Source organism: Cylas formicarius, unplaced genomic scaffold, assembly GCF_029955315.1.
Source record: "Cylas formicarius isolate icCylForm1 unplaced genomic scaffold, icCylForm1.1 PGA_scaffold_10__41_contigs__length_53128322, whole genome shotgun sequence".
Classification (NCBI taxonomy): Eukaryota; Metazoa; Arthropoda; class Insecta; order Coleoptera; family Brentidae; genus Cylas; species Cylas formicarius.
Genome location: NW_026844214.1, coordinates 8,367,411 through 8,385,220, shown reverse-complemented (window position 1 = coordinate 8,385,220; position 17,810 = coordinate 8,367,411). Strand labels below are relative to the sequence as shown.

General features: G+C 31.9%; 1 protein-coding gene across 3 annotated transcripts in view; it reads right to left on the bottom strand.

Annotated features, from left to right (window-relative positions):
* LOC132698753 (lutropin-choriogonadotropic hormone receptor-like) overlaps positions 1-17,810 on the bottom strand; it is a 30,330-nt gene that overhangs the window by 3,718 nt on the left and 8,802 nt on the right. For 2 of the 3 annotated variants that reach the window (XM_060664994.1, XM_060665003.1), the window contains exons 1-10: positions 10,983-11,016; positions 2,949-3,238; positions 2,612-2,686; positions 2,478-2,555; positions 2,021-2,095; positions 1,164-1,229; positions 878-946; positions 747-821; positions 524-641; positions 256-428 (exon numbers count right to left, since the gene is read on the bottom strand). In XM_060664994.1, the coding sequence (XP_060520977.1) occupies positions 256-428; positions 524-641; positions 747-821; positions 878-946; positions 1,164-1,229; positions 2,021-2,095; positions 2,478-2,555; positions 2,612-2,686; positions 2,949-3,238; positions 10,983-10,991 (1,028 nt within the window). In that variant the 5' untranslated portion in view covers positions 10,992-11,016. Of the gene's footprint in view, positions 1-255; positions 429-523; positions 642-746; positions 822-877; positions 947-1,163; positions 1,230-2,020; positions 2,096-2,477; positions 2,556-2,611; positions 2,687-2,948; positions 3,239-10,982; positions 11,017-17,810 lie in introns of those variants that run through there. The other variant, XM_060664987.1, reaches the window with a different exon arrangement.

The window sequence follows — 17,810 nt, the reverse complement described above, 5'->3', positions numbered from 1 at the left end:
CGGGTCCTATGTTTAATTTAATACTAAATTAATTGATTACCTGAGTATTATTTTAGATTTTGGAAACCTTCACCTCAGTAACTATTACTACATTCCATAACAACCGAAAATAAAACTTGGAGCTTAAAAACTGCCACTATACTAGTGACACACTACTGACTGTATATACTTCTTTTAAAATTACTCTCACTTCTAACACTTTACTTTCACCTTCTAAATCTCTACTTTATATAATCTTCTTTTAAAACTACTTACTAATTTGTGTAGTCCGTCGACCTTTTTCTTTTTTTAAAATCGTTTACTTTGGCTTGCATGCAAAATTGTTGCATGGTCTCTTGGTATGCGGCATGCTTAGATGGACTGTGTTGTTGAGGATACTTAAACGCGCAGCAGTGGAAGTGATGAGTCAACTTAGCTACTCTTAAACCCTACAACAACAACTTCTGATCAGGAATAAGAATGCAGCTTATTATACAAGTATATTGTTTAGTGAAAACATTTAACGGACATTGGGTATACTTACTGACAAATCATAGAGACTTGGAACCGTTTGGAGAGAAGGAGTGTCCAATATTTTAAGCGTCTCGATAGCTTCTAGGCCTACGTACGGCAAATTCTTTATAGAGGTTTGAGACAAATCCCTAAAATACGCACATAAAACAAAAATGCACATTTAAAACAAATAATTCTGGTTAGTTTGTGCAGCTTATTTGTAAATATTTAAGATCTATATTATCATTACTTACAGCTCCCGAAGATTTTGCATTCCACTGAAAGCGTTATCTCCTAATTCGGTGAGTTTAGGATTAGCACGAATATGTCTAAAGCAAGAAAAGCAAAATAGCATTATCTGCGTTTTTCATTACGTTTAACTTACAGCCTTCCTATTTGAGATCCGTTAAAAGCGTAATCTTCAATTTTTACAATACTGTTGAAATTGATTGTCCTACAAAATGCGATGTACATTTATTAAGCCCATACGTTTAATTAAATTTACGGTTAGTTGTTTAAAATAAATTGTTAAATTGGTTAAACAACTAAAAAGGTCTTCATTTTATTTCATAATTCTAAACCAAATTCTTGTTACCATTTTTTATAAGCCGGAAGTTGAAGAAAAATGAATTAGAGAAAAAATTAATCGCAACCGTATTAAATTTACTTACACCTGGAGAGCTGATACTTTAATCGAGTTTGATTCAAGTTTTTCTATTTTATTGTGATCCAAGTCCCTGAAACAAGACCGAAGGAGTGAAAAATAAGGCCAGCGGTATATTCTATTTATTTTCTACTTCCTATTCGAAAATATGAACCGATCGAGTATGTAGAAGGTGTCAGCTTCTTTACATACGGTCACCAGTCACTTGAGAGATTTCCGCTACTTTAGTCAGCGCTTGGGAGTTATGAAATACTTTTGATATATTTTAGACACGGATGGTATTTTAACGTTTATCAGTTCTGATCGTAACGTGACATTTCGCTCAGTGAATGTATTTGTGCTGTTTTGCTCTAGCTCGTAGAAAAAGTATACTGCAACACGTTGATAAACTTGTTCACTTGTCCCCCGTACTCGTCACTAAAGTGGTGTTTATCAAACTTGTTATACTTTTATTAATATTTATTATTATTACTATTAGGTTGTACTGTTTTTTTATTTAAAAAGTAATAAAATTGAATTTCATAAAATACAACATTTTGTTTAAAATTTTACAATTTTAATAAAACGCGAAAAACATCAGGAAAGAATAAAAAACTGTAACCCATTTTCTGTGTGTATTGTATGTATTTTTTAGGTATATAATTAATTGTTATATTCATTTTCAAAATTCAAGTATCTATAGTACCTAGAAATTATGTCATTTTTTAAGTCCAAATTAGAATTTTTTTATGTTATACGATGTAATTTACTTTTGAAGTTGTTTTTCGTTGTTATTTTTTTTAATCATTGTCCATGCCAATTAAATTCCCTTAATATATATGTGGATGGATGTAAATATAATTCAATCAATCAAGAAGTACTTACAGCAAAAACATCGTGTTTTCTGGAGGCAAATGAATAAAGTCCGGAACATCATGTAGTCCAGTGTTTACAATTCTCCTGGAACATAAATACATAATTAGTTCCCTAATTTTCGTGTGTCATCCATCGTATTGTCTGTTGTCAAACTTTTGAAGAATGACGTTTAAAAAAAAAGCAAATATTATTACGACATGTGGCGTATCAATAGACAGCAATATATATAGGGGTGCACAATTAGATTTGAAAATTCAGTTCATTTATTGGCTTTCAAAAATAAAAACAACTGCTCGTAATTAGTTCGTCATACGATAAGCACGACAGGTTCAAGTGCGAATTGTATCAAATTTGTCGAAAAAACAACACTTAACCAGCTGCTTTTCAAAAATTTCTCACACAAAACGAAGTTATCTTATGTGACACAAAAATTAGTCTATCAGATTTCTTAAATTAAGTTACTTACAAAGTTTTAAAATTTGTAGAAGTAACGTCTTTCAACAGTCCGTGTAAAAATTTTAACTCTGGAGCATTGTATATGTAACTAAAAAAAAAAACAAAATTACAAAACTTGGAAAACATTGTGTAATAATTGCTTACATTGTGCGTAAATTCGGAATGTTAGCAAACGCTCCTTCCTCGATCACTCTAATATAGCGAAGACCTGATAAAGTCCTGCAAATAAAAAATTAATAACAATAGGTTTAGAACAACATCAAAACGAACACAACAGGTTGATATGGTTGTAGCAATTAATTTTTTCTAAGTTTTATCAAGTTTGGACTGCATAGCAGCACCAAGATTACCAACAAGGGCATTATTATTAAGATGGTTTTTCCGTAACCGGCAGTTTCTTGTTTTCACAGTTAAAAAGCGTTCGCCCTTGGAGATGTTATATGTGATTAATTGGGAATACATTTAAGCAAATACCACTTACACATCTTGCAATTTGTTTGCATATGCTTGGAAGGAGTTTCGCGTGAGAAATTTTAAATCGGAATCCGTAATAATTAGCTTATTGAGAGATGTGTTCAAAGTTCTCGGGATTTCAGTCAAATACTTCCCGTAACAGTGAACCTCATAATCTTCCTCGTGGGTAAATGTGTCACACTGGTAGGGGACTGTGGTTGTGTTTTCTTTGAACCCGTCCATAATATAACTCATCTCGCAACAAATTGGCTGTAGAACAAGCAGGCAAGGTATTATAAATACCATATATCGCATGACCTGCAACAAATAAATTACAAATAAAAAAAATCCACGTTAACAATTTGTTTTTTGGATTTGTATAAAAAGAATTAGACAATGACAAGATTTATATACATTTTAGTCAAACGTGGTATCTCGTCTCCCAGCGGTTTTTAATTGTAACAATGGCACCTTCTGAAACATATTAGGACAGTACTATTTCTAGTACAAGTATAAAATGGTAAAGTCTGTCTTGTGTTACGGAAATGAAATATGGACACTCAACGCTCAAATACGAAGTCGTTGCCTAAAAAAATTTTAACCGAAAACTTTTGGGAAAAGGAATACGTGAAAGACCATGTAAGGACGCAGGGTGAAGGGATTAGGGACTATTTCCTTGAAAATGATTATCTCAGTCAGACTTGTATTTGAATACAGGGTGCCTAGGATATTTACCTTAACCTGAGTTGACTCTTAGACTATATAATTATTCAATAAAATCCCTTTAGCGGCAAATTTCTTCATGCTTCTTCAGCGATGAAATAGGATAATGGGGATGCTTATTGGTCCCTCGCTCAACTGCGCCAAATACGTAATAATCAAGGGGATTAAGATCTGAGGAGCTAGGTGGCCATAACTTTGGGGTGATGTGGTCATAAAAATTGTTGGCCAACCAATATTGTGTCTTGTCTCTGATCTCGAGTTTATGCCTGTGCATATCGTAGGACTTGTAGCGGAGGTCTTCGTGGACAACTCGACGGATTAGACCCTCAGAGAGATGCCCTCGTGGACTTTGAAAGTATTTCGAGAAAGATCCCTTGCACATGTTGCCTCTTGCGCAGTGTCCGAACGATCCTCATTTGTTTTGGGTTTAGGCAACAGTTTGTACATCGCCAAGAGATGCTTCCAATTCACGACAAACCTTATTTACGAATGATCGGGCGTAGTTGAGAAAAATGGAGACTTCTAAATCGGTGCGTTTCGCGGATATAGCGACGATAACTGCCTGTCTCTTATATATTGTAAGTCAGGCAAGGCCCGATGATACTGCAGAAGTATCTGTTTGGAAAGCAGCTGACAGTTATCAAAGAAAACTGGATAACGAATATTGGGAAAAAGAGAACATACTTGACATAACGGTATAGTCTGTTCATAGATATAAGAAAGTGACCAATTGCTTTTGAATGGGATTATCCAAAGGTGGTCATTAACATACAATGCAAAAGATTATTACCTAAAGTTTCGGAATTTAAATTCAGGTAAATTTGTGGTCCGTAATAGAAAATAATTTTATACCTACCTGTGTTTAATATTCTTTGGTTTGGTATACTACTTAGTTTAAGTTTATTAGTAATCATTCTTATTTCGTGTGTAATACAGCGTGGGTTGACTCAACTGATAAATGTAAAACAAACGCGCCATCAAAAAGAGGTAAAAGAATAACTATTTTGAAGGCTGGCTCTAAAGATGGTTGGATTCCAAATGCACTTTCTCTGCCTGCGTAAAATATTAAAGATTCTTCGCTGGATTACCATGAAGACACCACCGCTGATTTATTTGAAAGTTGGTTTAAAAACAAACTAATTCCAAACATTCTTCCCAATAGCGTCATTGTAATGGACAATGCAAGTTATCACAGTAGACAGTTGACTAAAACCCCTTCCTCATGTGACACAAAAGCAACAATCCAAAATTACATGTATAATAACGGCATTTATTTTCACGAAGATTATACCAAAAAGCAATAAATTGAGGTTCTACAAAGTTTGAACCGACAAAAGCAATACGTCTGTGATAATTATGCATATTTGAACACGTTTGGCACCAACTGAAATCTATCATTCGTCGTAACAATGTTTTTCCCCGTGTTAACACCAATGTCCTCAAACTCATAGAAACCGAAGTTTTTAACATCCCTCCACAAAGTTGGGCAAATTCTGTTACACATATAGAAAAAGCAGAACAATCGTATATTCATATTGCAAATAATATAGAACAAATAATAATTAGAACAGGCGATGATATCGATAGTGATACTGATATATTATGTGAATAATTTTAAGTAATTTAAGTAGGTAATAAAAACAATTTGTAACTTTATTTTGGATTTAAACATAAATACATACATAAATAAATAAATATTGTTTAGTCTCTTTCCTCACAAAACCTCAAATAATTAAATTCTAAGCAAAGTACGGACCTGTTCGGCCATATTTCATTCTTACAGCTTGTCCGAGTCTTTCCTTAATTCGTATCAGTTAGTCACTTTCTTATATCTATGAACAGATTTTACCACCATTTATTATTAATGTAGACGAAGAATCATTTTCTGGTAGGAGTCGTTCCAATCTTGGTCCTGATCTAAATAATTTTATGGGAAATTATATTTTATACGGTATAGTATATTTTTTTAAATGTTCTGACCTATTGAAGTATACGTGGAAGCCATCTATTTTATTCTGTCTGGCATTTTATTGCCGACTATGCCATCACAAATCGTACCGACTATATCAATATTTTTCTGTTCAGCAATACTGTTTTAGTATTTAAATTACTTAAAAAATCGCATGTTTATTCCATATCTAAAACCTGACTACATAATAGACTTTTACGTCAAAAAATGAAATACAAGAATAACCAAAAGCGATATATTTCTAATTTTTACCCTTATGAAAATTTCGTTCTCTAGAATAAGTTTTTTGCAGATATTAATGCTCTAGACTTAAATAACAAACATTTTGCGCTACCTAACATGGAGTCCTTGTTTTATATTTGAAATGATAATTTAGAGTAATTATCACTCCCAAGTAAATAACCGTATTCAGTATTTGTTTTGTCCGTCACATGCATTAACTACATTTAAATTCGTAACTCAAATAGAAAAACTATTTACACGGGCATCGTCAAGAAAAAAAAAAAAATCTAATTTCGGCGTTGCGACTGATTTTTTCCAGTGCCATTAATAATTCTCAATCGAGACCAGAAACAATAAAAAAATAATTCGACCTATATTACTTTTATCGAAGTCGTAAAAGTGAAATAAATATTGGTAATGTTTATTGAACTAAATGCATATTTCCGCAGCTTCAAAATCCCGCATCAATAAAATTAAAATTATTGATATTTTAAGTGTTTGATTTTAACCAGGCAATGTGGCAAATTTTGAAATGCCATTAAGGCCAAGGCCATTTTAAATAGCAACAACGTGGTCGCCAGACCAATTCCCATATGCACTTGGCACCACGTTATCTAAAAATATGCTGTGGTACACTTCGTAGATGGATTGTATCAAAATCCATTTCTACACAATTCCAGGGGCACAAGTAGTATATGAAAAGTGTTCCACTGCCAACGTGTGCCAATGTGCTCCGCTTCTCTTCCTTGTTTTGACCTTCTCCAAAACTTATTATTTTTCCTATTTCTTTCGAAACTTTCCTAGGTATACCCTTATAAGCTCACGATTTTGTTACAGTTTCACTTATTAAAACACAAAAAAAGCGATTAGATTTTATCGAAAAACCCGTGACTCTATATCCATTATATGATTATTTTAGAATGTTTAATGTAGAACACAAATTAACCATAAAAAAGCTAATCTGCCTTTGACTAACAGTCGCACATACATTTTGGGTAAAAAATCATAAATATTGAAAAATCATGAAAAAGGTTTTTAGTGTCCAAATTTATACAATTTTACTAATTTAAAAGTAAATTTTTTCTCGAAATAATGCCATAAAAAATTTACGTATATAATTGGTTTTGATTCAAAGAAAACAATTACAAATGTGTGATTGTAGATATATTAACGGAGAAAGGAAGAAAGAAAATTTGATCATAACGTATAAAAATTTCATGGGTGACTTACTCCCAGTTATATTTAAACATTGTCGCAAATAGAATGAAATGTAAATGTGGCCACACATAATTTTCAAAGTAACTATCTAAATGAAACCCGGCCAACAATTTTATTTTCACTAAATAACAAAGAAAACGAGAACGCTAAAATTAATTTTATGGTTTATGAGTTAACGCTTAATTAAAATAGGTTTCATTCAAATTAAACGTTTTTCCACCACTTGATGGGGATGTTTATTAAGGTCGTACGTGTGTAATGAAAGTTTGTTCGCGTGGGTGTATAAACATGTAATGCAGTTAATTAAGCAGACTGTGCTGATAGCGACACATTGGTTATTATTATGAAGCGCCATTAAACAAATGTGTTTAAAAATGAACGATATGACAATACATGGTATATTAACAGAAACAATGCAGCTGTATATAAACTCAGTAGCAGGCAATTAAGATAACATACCTAAATTAAGAATCAAATTGCTCAAAAGCTGTAGGTGTCTAGTATGTGGTGAGTTTATTAAATGGTCAGACCTTCATAAAAAAAATGTCATCAAAGCCAATTGAGGTTAAACTATAGTGGATAACCCTTAATCTTTATAACCAACACCTCAATAAATGTCTATTCATTCAGATTTAGGCAAGAAGGCGTTTGAGAATCGATTACATGTAGTTCTACGGAGAGAAGTTAATATGATAAATGGTTATTAATTTTAACGTAAAATTTTTAGACTGTATATCAAAAACAATTTCACAAAAATAAACATTTTTCAAAATCCCACACGATTCTCAATCAAAATAAAAAATAATACAAAGGGTTGTCTATTCCATTAGATGGCGATAGCTTTTTGACTTGGCATTGGCTCCGCGTTCTATGTAAAAGTTTATATAAGAAATGGTTATCGGCTGCTCGATAAGTTAGTAATTAGAAAAGACACAGAGGGTACCTTCATATGCATTTTTTAAAGACCCAATATCTCAAGAGAAATGTAGTTTCTGCTATTTAACAAAGTGGTAGCACACTATTGCTAAAATCAAACATTTTTATCTTTAAATATAGGTTAAAGTGTGGACATTTTAACTTTTATGTTATTTCAATATTACAATACATTTTTAATATCTTTGATCTTTTAATATCTTTGAAAGCAAATTGTTTAAAACAATATTTTCAAATAAGTATATTCGAAATAGCCAACCTTACCAATGTACTTCTTCTTCTTAATGTTTAATGGATGTTTCTATTTAAGTATAACTATTTTAAATCTAGTTTAGTCGAATTTGCCAATCTGTCACACTGTATGTTTAAGAGGAACCATTTTAAAGCCCGATCCCGACGTGTTTAGTTTTGTCTCTTTTTTGAGTTTTACTATTTTAAATGGATAATAATTTATAGACGGTGTAAATCTTATTAAGCCGCAAACTTCGTGAGTTATTTATATTCGCAGCCTCGAAAACCAAAACATTTACTTATTTACACAAATCCAAAACTTTATCTATATAAGAGGCGATTTTCGAAATGTTTTTTAAAGCTTCGTTTTGATTCTAGTATATAACAGCTTGGGGAAATATGGGCTTACATAAACGAGGCACACTTGTAGTTATAATTATTATATAATGCTTGAGATGTTTGGGTTGAGGTTGTTCAATAACAGCAAAATCATTAAAATTTTAATTCAACTTTTCGTGCACAATGCGGTTCTTATTCAAGATTCTAAAATACATACAAATATTACATACATTAAATATATTTTGGGCAAACTAAACAAAATGTTGAATATACTTTTTTTTAACTTTTTTACTTTTTAATGTCACAAACAGTCACAAACAAAAAACAGATATACTAAAAATCATGTTAATCATATTCTTAATATTTTTCATTTTAAATTACAATTCACTATTGAAATTGAAAAAGATAAAATAATAAGTTTTCTTAACTTTAATAAGAAATTTTAATAATAATAACATAAAAACAAAATTGCATACAAAAGGTACATCTCCAGGAAGTTATCTAAATTATAATTCTAATCGTGCTCTAAAATTTCCTCTTCTTCTTCAGAATATGTGGCAGAAATGTTATCAAAAATCAAACAAAATTTAAAATCATTTCTCTGAAAATAATATTAATTAGGAAAATCTTGCAATGCCATACATAAATAATTTAACTGAAAACATAAAACATATTCTCTCTAAATATGATATCACGCTTTGCCACAAATCTTACAAATTAATAATATCAATTTTTACTCCATTGAAAAGTAAAATTCCAGCTACATTACTGGCAGTTCTTTCATATTTGTATTTTCTTTAAAAATTTATTAAAAATATCACTAAGTTATGCAAATATTTTTAGATAAAATATTTCATATTTGTGTGTATTTTAGATTCTTAACAAAGATTTAAAACATTTAAAGAATTTTTATTATTAAAAAACCTTATCCCAACAACAACCATGGATAAAGAGAACATTAAATTAAACTGTTATTAATATTATATTTAGTTAGGACTAGTACTAGATTTCATCTTTATTGATAACAAATAAATCGGCGTTTGAGTTAAAGATATTAAGATATAATATTAATTATAGACTCAGATTGTTAAATACTACTTAATGTCCATTATGATCCAAACCAGGGGATGCTGGGAATGCCAATCGGTTATAGGCTTTTTGAGAAAAGTGCTGAATCTCAACTTTGTGCAATAAAATTAGTTTTTGGTCACTATTGTAAATCTGATACTAATAACTAAGCTTTCTTGTCATTTTTGACCACATACCATCTTACCTGATATATTGCTTAGGGCACTTATAAGTATATTTGTTCAGTTTAAGGCATCAGGATTTGCTGCTAAGCGGTAATGTTCACGTTTTTTTAAGATAAGTAATAAAATAGTGATGATGAAGAACGTACTTCATTATCATTTAATTTCTGTATAGTGTTTATTTAAAAAATGAGGATAGAATTTGCCTGATCCTACCAAGACGCCTTTGATACACCATTTTCACCATGTTGGTGAATTGATAACTACAGACAAAACTCATAAATTGACCTAAACTGGATAAAGAGGATTTTAATATGAAACACCAAACAATTAAAGTGGCTTAAGTCTATGTTGGGTCACCATTTAGTCTTTTTGCATCTCTTTGCTACAACTTTCAAAAGTTGACTATTAATTACAGAAAAATTGCATTGCACCTATACCTATCCAAGTCATCAAGGCCATTTTTTTTAATATGGATTAAAAATATTGATTTATTTGTGTTTTCACAAATAACTAAAACGTTTTGAATTCATGTTTAAAATATTAATGAAAATTTCCCGAATATTTCCGGAACTGCTAGGAGTCTTTTAACTTTAAGAAGAATGTTATTAAGTACAAAAATACCTCGAATTTCATAGCAGCTCTACTAATCTGAAACCCTAATACTCTGCAGAATTATACCAATGAACAGAATAGAAAAAAAGTTCGTATTAAAGCATGGCCAATAAATATATCATATTATATTCATAGAAACGTGAGAAATGACATTTTTTTTATACTAGCGTTTTTCCATAAGCGAAGGAGATAAGTTAATTTTTATTAGTTTGATCTACAATAAGGTCTGCCTGCTAACTTTATCAGTGCTGACGTATTCGGGTTACTTAAAAGACCATACTCAGATATATTGTGTTTTAAATGGACACACTTTTCAGCATTATCGAATAAAATATATTGTCAAACTTCAATTCACTTTTATTCGATCTACATCAAGTATTACATTAAATTTACTTTTCTTTGTCCTTCGTTGAGAACGTCCTTGAACTTTACAAGCATATATGTAATTTTGTGATAAAATTTAAGTATTATCTAAAAGTTTGTTTATAAACTTAATCGGTTATAGGTAAGATTAATTACTTATTTATAAACTCTGATATGCGATTTATGTATTAATATTTACCTCGCACATTTGGGACTTGGAACCACAAATCAATCCAATTGACTAACGCAATAAAAACACTTTACGAGAAAATTGTTGGTAGTTATATTTATAAAACATTCCGTTAGTATCTTGACTGATAAAGGTAGATTAATTAAATTAAGATAAATTTGTTGTGCGACAAATGCTCGATATAGCAGAGATTTGTCAAGTTCAGCTCGAATTTAAATCATATCTGGTACCTGGTGCTATATTCCAAAAAAATAAAAAAGTTACGAAATATCAGACATAGTTTATCTAAACTCATCGCGTAGAACCTATGTAAGGGAAACCTATCTTGTTTTTCCAATTTACGGTAGGCTGCACGTATACAATACAGTAGAACCCCGATTATCCGTGCGCGCTTTATCCGGGCTGCGGCTTTTTCGGGCGCCGCACACTGGGGCCAATGACCTCCAAACTTGGCATAAAGTAAATATATGAAATATCAATAAGAAAATCGCCATATTGTTATTCGTATTCCTAATATATATATATATGCCTACAATAAAACAAACATCTTAGGCCAATAGCGCGCTATATCTACTTGCCACGCTCAGTCAAAAGTAGTTTGCCGTGAAAAAAAACTCTTTAAATGTATACTTTTTTATGATGGAGCCGTCTAGTTCAGGTGAGTACTATAATTTGCAGTGTTAATAATTTTGTTGCAAATATTAATAGTTTTAAAAATAAAATTGTAATTATTTAATGTGAGGAGGCTGATACTTATCGATTTCCCAAGAAACGGTTAGAGGTTTAGTTTGGTTCCAAGTTCGTTCAAACTTTCATTTTGGTGTGGCTATAATCTATACTATCTAGACAATTAAGGCAAACTTTAAAATGTTGCAACCTTTTTGCACTTTTGTTTAAAATAACCATTTAAATAGGCAAAGTCAGTGCTTCTGAAAAGTACATATTTTCGTACGGATAAAAACCTCAATGTTTATTGCTTTTATTACTTGCAGGTGCGAGCTCAGCTGTTATTTTCATTGTTCGGAGGGAACTTTACAATATTTTAAAAAGTTCTGAAAAGAGAAACGTAGAAGAAAAGTTTAATTTTTTGATAGAGAAAGGATAAAATGTCCTGAGGAGAATCTTAAAGAACTTGATCAAAGATTGTCGCATTTTAAGTCACAATTTAAGAGCAGATGGATGAAAGCGGGCAGGGTGGAGGATAAATTTGTAAAAAATAATCAACATTGGTTGGATACTTCTATTTCTTTTCTAAATTATGCAATAAAAACACCAGAACAAATGGGTCGCCCAAAAATCCACTCGAGGAATTGAAGTATGCAACCCAGATGACTTTAAGGGTAGCGAGACAAATACAGGCCTCAAAATTAATGCAGGACATGTCAATTTCTCCAAAACGGGCAAGTAAATATAGAAAGGCGTTCATGAAGATGGAAGAAAGTAAATGTCGTCTAATATCAGGTGAAGATGCTCTAGCTTTATTGGTGGACGCCAAGTTGTCAAGACACCAGTGTTGCTTAGTTAGAAAGTGCGACCCCGAAAAATTTCCTTCTTATAAAGTTGTGCAAGCAGAAAAGAAAAAATGCTATCCAAATCAGGAGCACATAAAAGTAACTGAGGTATCAGCAAAAGTTCAGTTACAAGCTTTGCTCAACCATACTGCAGAACGCCTATTGATAACTATACAAGGTAATATCAATTTACTCAATGACGAACAACTAAAAAAGCTTTGTTTAATTACGAAGTGGGGTTTCGATGGAAGCTCAGGTCATAGTTCTTATAAGCAGGCGTTTCATGGATCTGAATCGAGTGATTCAGCTGTTTTTATAACATAGTAAGAACCCATTAGTGATCTGGCAGAATTCTTGTCCATCATCCACACGATACTGTAGACCTGTGAAAATTGAATTCATTAAGGAATCAACGCAAGTGTCTTTAGCTGAAAAAAGTAGAGTGGATAAAGAAATAGATACACTAAACAGCACTGATTTATCTCTCAGGGGCAAATCAATTTTAGTCGCTCATAGGCTTACTTTAGCAATGATCGATGGCAAAGTATGTAACGCCCTACACAACAATGCTATATTTGCGGAGCAAGATCGCAAGAATTCAATTCAATTGACAAAATGGTAAACAGAGAAATAAAAACAGAAAACCTGCAATTCGGGATATCAGTATTACACGGTTGGATCCGTTTTTTTGAATCTATTACATTTATCATATAAACTTCCAATTGAAAAGTGGCAAGCCCGCGGAAATGCCCCCCACAGTCCACAAATTCCTCATTCATGGGCCCGAAATAATAGCCCATGCTTTACTATCCATTGGCCAATTAACCGAAGAGGCTCGAGAAGCGCGAACCAAGGATTTTAAAAGATATAGAGAACACTATTCCCAAAAATGTAGCCGTAAAAAATCCAATGAGGATCCTGTAATAGCAAGCAAGAGGAAGATATTGACAAAAAAACATCAACGTTTGCCAAGGGAAGCTCTGGATTTACTAGTATCTACACCCCCACCTGATAATGAAGATCTTGACAACGAAGAACCATTGGACTCAGACAATGATGCTGATAGTGATGACATCTACCCGTCTTCCAGCAATGATAATGATGATAGTGATGATTATGATGACTAATAATTATTATATTCATGATTTTAATGATAATAGTGATGATTATGATGACTAATAATAATTATTATATTCATGATTTCAATATTAACAGTATATTTTGAGCCACATTATTATGACACAAAGTTTACAAAAAAATATACCCATTTTTTTTAAATATGTGCACTATTATTATAGATTTTGGAATAACATTTCTTTTTATAGGCAACTTTTTTATATGAAATTAGTCATTTTTTAAATATTTACTACGTTTGAGAATTTATGCCAAGTTTTGAGCTCTCCTGCCCCAGTGTGGCCGTTTTAAATTTATCAGAGGTTGGCAGCGCATGGACGCTGCATGCACTGTGTCGTTCTTTTCGGGGAATCCCTAATTTATGTCGGAGAATCCATGTTTTAACCTATTATATTTGCCGACTGCTGATCGACCGGCTCGTTAGTTTGGATTAGTTAGTTAAACGTAAACAGAGACACAAAATGGAACGTACCGGTGCTATGCGTAAACGCAATGTTTTAAATATTGAGCAAAAAATGGAAATTTTAAGGCAATTTGAAAATAACATAAGTGTTTTTGTGTTGACTAAAAAGTATAACATTGGAAAACAAACAGTTCGTGACACTGTAAAGAGAAAAGCCAAATTACAGAACTTTGTAGCTAAAGCAGATAGTGCTAAAGCTATTTCTGATCGAAAATCACTAAAACGGTCTACTTTTCGACAACTTGATGATGGTATGAACAGGTGGTTCTTGCAGAAGAGATCGGAAGAGTTTCACCAGCAATGCAAGGCAACTTCGGTATCTTCTGGTTGGCTTTACAGATTTAAAAAACGCCATCGAATACGAGAATTGCCTGTTCAAAGGGAGAAATTAAGTGCTGATGACGTTGCTATGGTAGAATTTTGCTATGATTTTAAAAATCTTTTGACGGAGCACGACCTAAAACCTGAGCCAGTGTATAATGGGGACGAAACTGGACTTTGTTGGAAAGCAATAAGAGGAAGAACACTTGCTGCAGGCTCAGAAACTAGTGCACCAGGTTAGCTTTACATACAAACACATATTTTGTTTGATGTTTTTTAATTTTTTTTAGGTTTCAAAGCAAGCAAAGACCATTTAACAGTTTTGTGCTGTGCCAATGCCTCAGGAACGCATAAGCTCAGGTCAGCTGTTATCCAAATCCAAAAATCCGACGGCTTTTAAAAATATAAAAACACTGCCCGTTTATTATTATAATAAGGTAATAATAATTATTATAATAAGGCAGCGTGGATGGATAGAGTAATTTTTAAACAGTGTTTTTTTTTTAATTTATACCCCAACTTCGAGCTCATCAAAAAGAAAATCTTCCACCAAAGGGTGTACTGTTACTGGACAATGCTCCATCGCATCCTAGTGTAGAGCAACTTAAGTCAGAAGATGGAAACATATTCATATATTGCCCAGCCAATGGACCAAGGGGTTATAAAGACAATGAAAAGGCTTTATAGAAAAGATCTTATGCTTCAACTTTTGGAAGAACGTGACATTGTGGAATTTTGGAAACGTCTAAAGTTGAAAGAGGCTCGTGCTTGGAATGGAGTAAAGGCAACCAACATTAAAAAATCATTTTATAAAATAATAACCTTAATAGATACAGAGAATGAAGACGTTATTGGAGATAATAATCAGTTAAATGAAGGTGCGCTATCGGTCGAAAACATAGCATCTATAGCCTTGCAAGTAAATGGTTTGGAAGAAATAGACAATAAGACAATAAAGAAATAAATAAATACAGGAGAAGGAAGCAGGGTATCAGATCATAAATGACGATAACGTAATTAACAAGACTTCTGAAGAAAGTTCTGAAAAAAGTAGTGACGATGAGAATAATTATTGCGAACTTATTCAATATTTTGAAGACCAGCCTGGAATTAATGACATTCATGTACTTCAGCTTTAAGTGATTTTGTATACATTTTGTATACATTTTGTATATACTATATTTTATTTTTTGTTACATGTATGTTGTATCTTCTATTACGTTTGTTCTCTTTGTTTGACACATGTATTTATCTAAATAAATTTAAAAAAATAATACAAAAAAAAACTTTGAATTATACGTGTTTTCGATTATCCGGCGAAGGCTCGGTCCCGGCTGGCCCGCATAATCAAGGTTCTACTGTTTTTTTCAGTTTTTCTTTGATGTTTTTTAACCCAGTTTGGGGTTTAACAAGATCCGAAATGTTCACAGTTTCTGTGCAGACGTTTCGACTCTTTAGTAAAACACGTCAAGGACTCTAAAAATGGTTATGCAAAAACTTATATAGGAGAAAAATTTAGAGCATAAAGTAAATAAATAAAATAAATAGAATAGTGATGGACGCGCTAAATACACAATTAGTTTAACCTCACATATCGCAACCGTTAAATCAATTCAATCAAAACAAAAAGACGCCATAAAAATGATAGATGAGAACTAAAAATTTAACATACGCCATCATTTAATTTATTAAAATTTATCAAACGTATAGTTATTAGATAGTCAAGTTCCGATTGGGACAATTTCCATATATAAGGAAACTTTCAGCTCGCAAAACCAAAAATAAGGTTGTTTAGTAATGTGAACTAGAGAAGAATGCACCAATATGGTTTAAACAGACACGTAACTTAAGAGACTCAACTTAGGAGGAACACGACCCGGAAAAACGCCCGTAAATGGAAAACCACTGCTCCGAATGTTTCAAAAAACACTAAAGGAAATATTTGCTACAGCCTTTACAAACGACGGATTTCCAGTTGGTTTTATATTTTATAACTCTTTGTGGTAGCATATAACATTGCAGTAATGACCGGCCCTAAACAGAAATAAAGAATAAAAATAATCTTTGTGCTTATTTTAAAATTTGTTTTACAGAAGAAGTGTTCTACAGCGAACTTCGTTGATCTGATACGGCAAGACTATATATATTATTAAACTTGTTATAATTACATTATACCGAAAATGGTTATTTTAAATGGAACAACTATCAAAACTTACGTTTGTACATTAGTTAATAATTCGATAATTACTAATGCAAAATAAATGCAATTGAAACGAAAAAAAATCTCGTTTTTGCGACGAAAATGATCATTTATAATTCAATATTAGTTTAACTTGAATTGATTTTTTTCTTAATCAAAGATAAAAAGAGCAAACAGGTTTATTGTCAAAAGAAAATTAATTATCTTCACTTGGAGTTAACACCATAAAAATCGGGATAATAATGTAAAAGCGCTATTAGAAATTAGCTCGCATGTTTTTTGATTCAACCAATTCGAACTATGTCCAGTTAAAATAAAGTAGAGGGGTAGAGTAAGATGTGTGTATACAAGATATGTTAAACACATCTTCCCTTCGCCCACCATGACTTCCCCAGTCAAAATTTTGTACAGAATCTCATTTTCTTATTTGCATTAGTTGTGCCGTCTAGCAGCTGTTCTAGAAACTAAAAATAATTGATGACCTTTTTGATAATATGGTATAGTCGGTCACAATCGGCAATAAAACTCGCGTCCGATAGGCATTAAAGGACATAACATTAGGGACGGACTCTTAGAGGTTTTGGTAATAATATATTTTTTTTGTTTATTTAGGTGGGTAGAATCTTATTAAATTACACTAAGAAGAAACAATGACATTAAATATATACAACATATGGCTAGAAATATCTATACATAATTACATTCTTATTCTAAATGTTTAAATCTAATTCAGTTTCAGTATCAGAGTCGTAATTGACACTAATTATAATAGGATTTATGTTGTTTTGTAAAAAAATTTAAGAATCCTCAATTTTTATAATATGCTGCACTGCAAATTTCCAATAGTTTCGATTTTTAGTAACTGAATTCAAAATAAATATCATATACTAACAAATATTTCTGGATTTCAATTTTTGAACTTGATGAGGCCTATGCTTTGCGTAGCAGACGGCTGTGGTAGCTTGCCTTATCCATGACAATAACATTGTTCGGAATAAGCTTTAAAAAATTAAATGATTGTTTTAAAACCAATTTTCAAAAAGTTCGGAATCGGATAATAATTGTCGGGTGTATCGAACCATGTTTCATCACGGTATAATATGGATCTTTTAATTTCTTGAAGATATTGAACTGAGGTGACTTTTACTTGATGAAAATCCATTTATCAAAATAAATAAGAACTAAAAGTACCGATTTTCGCGAAATTA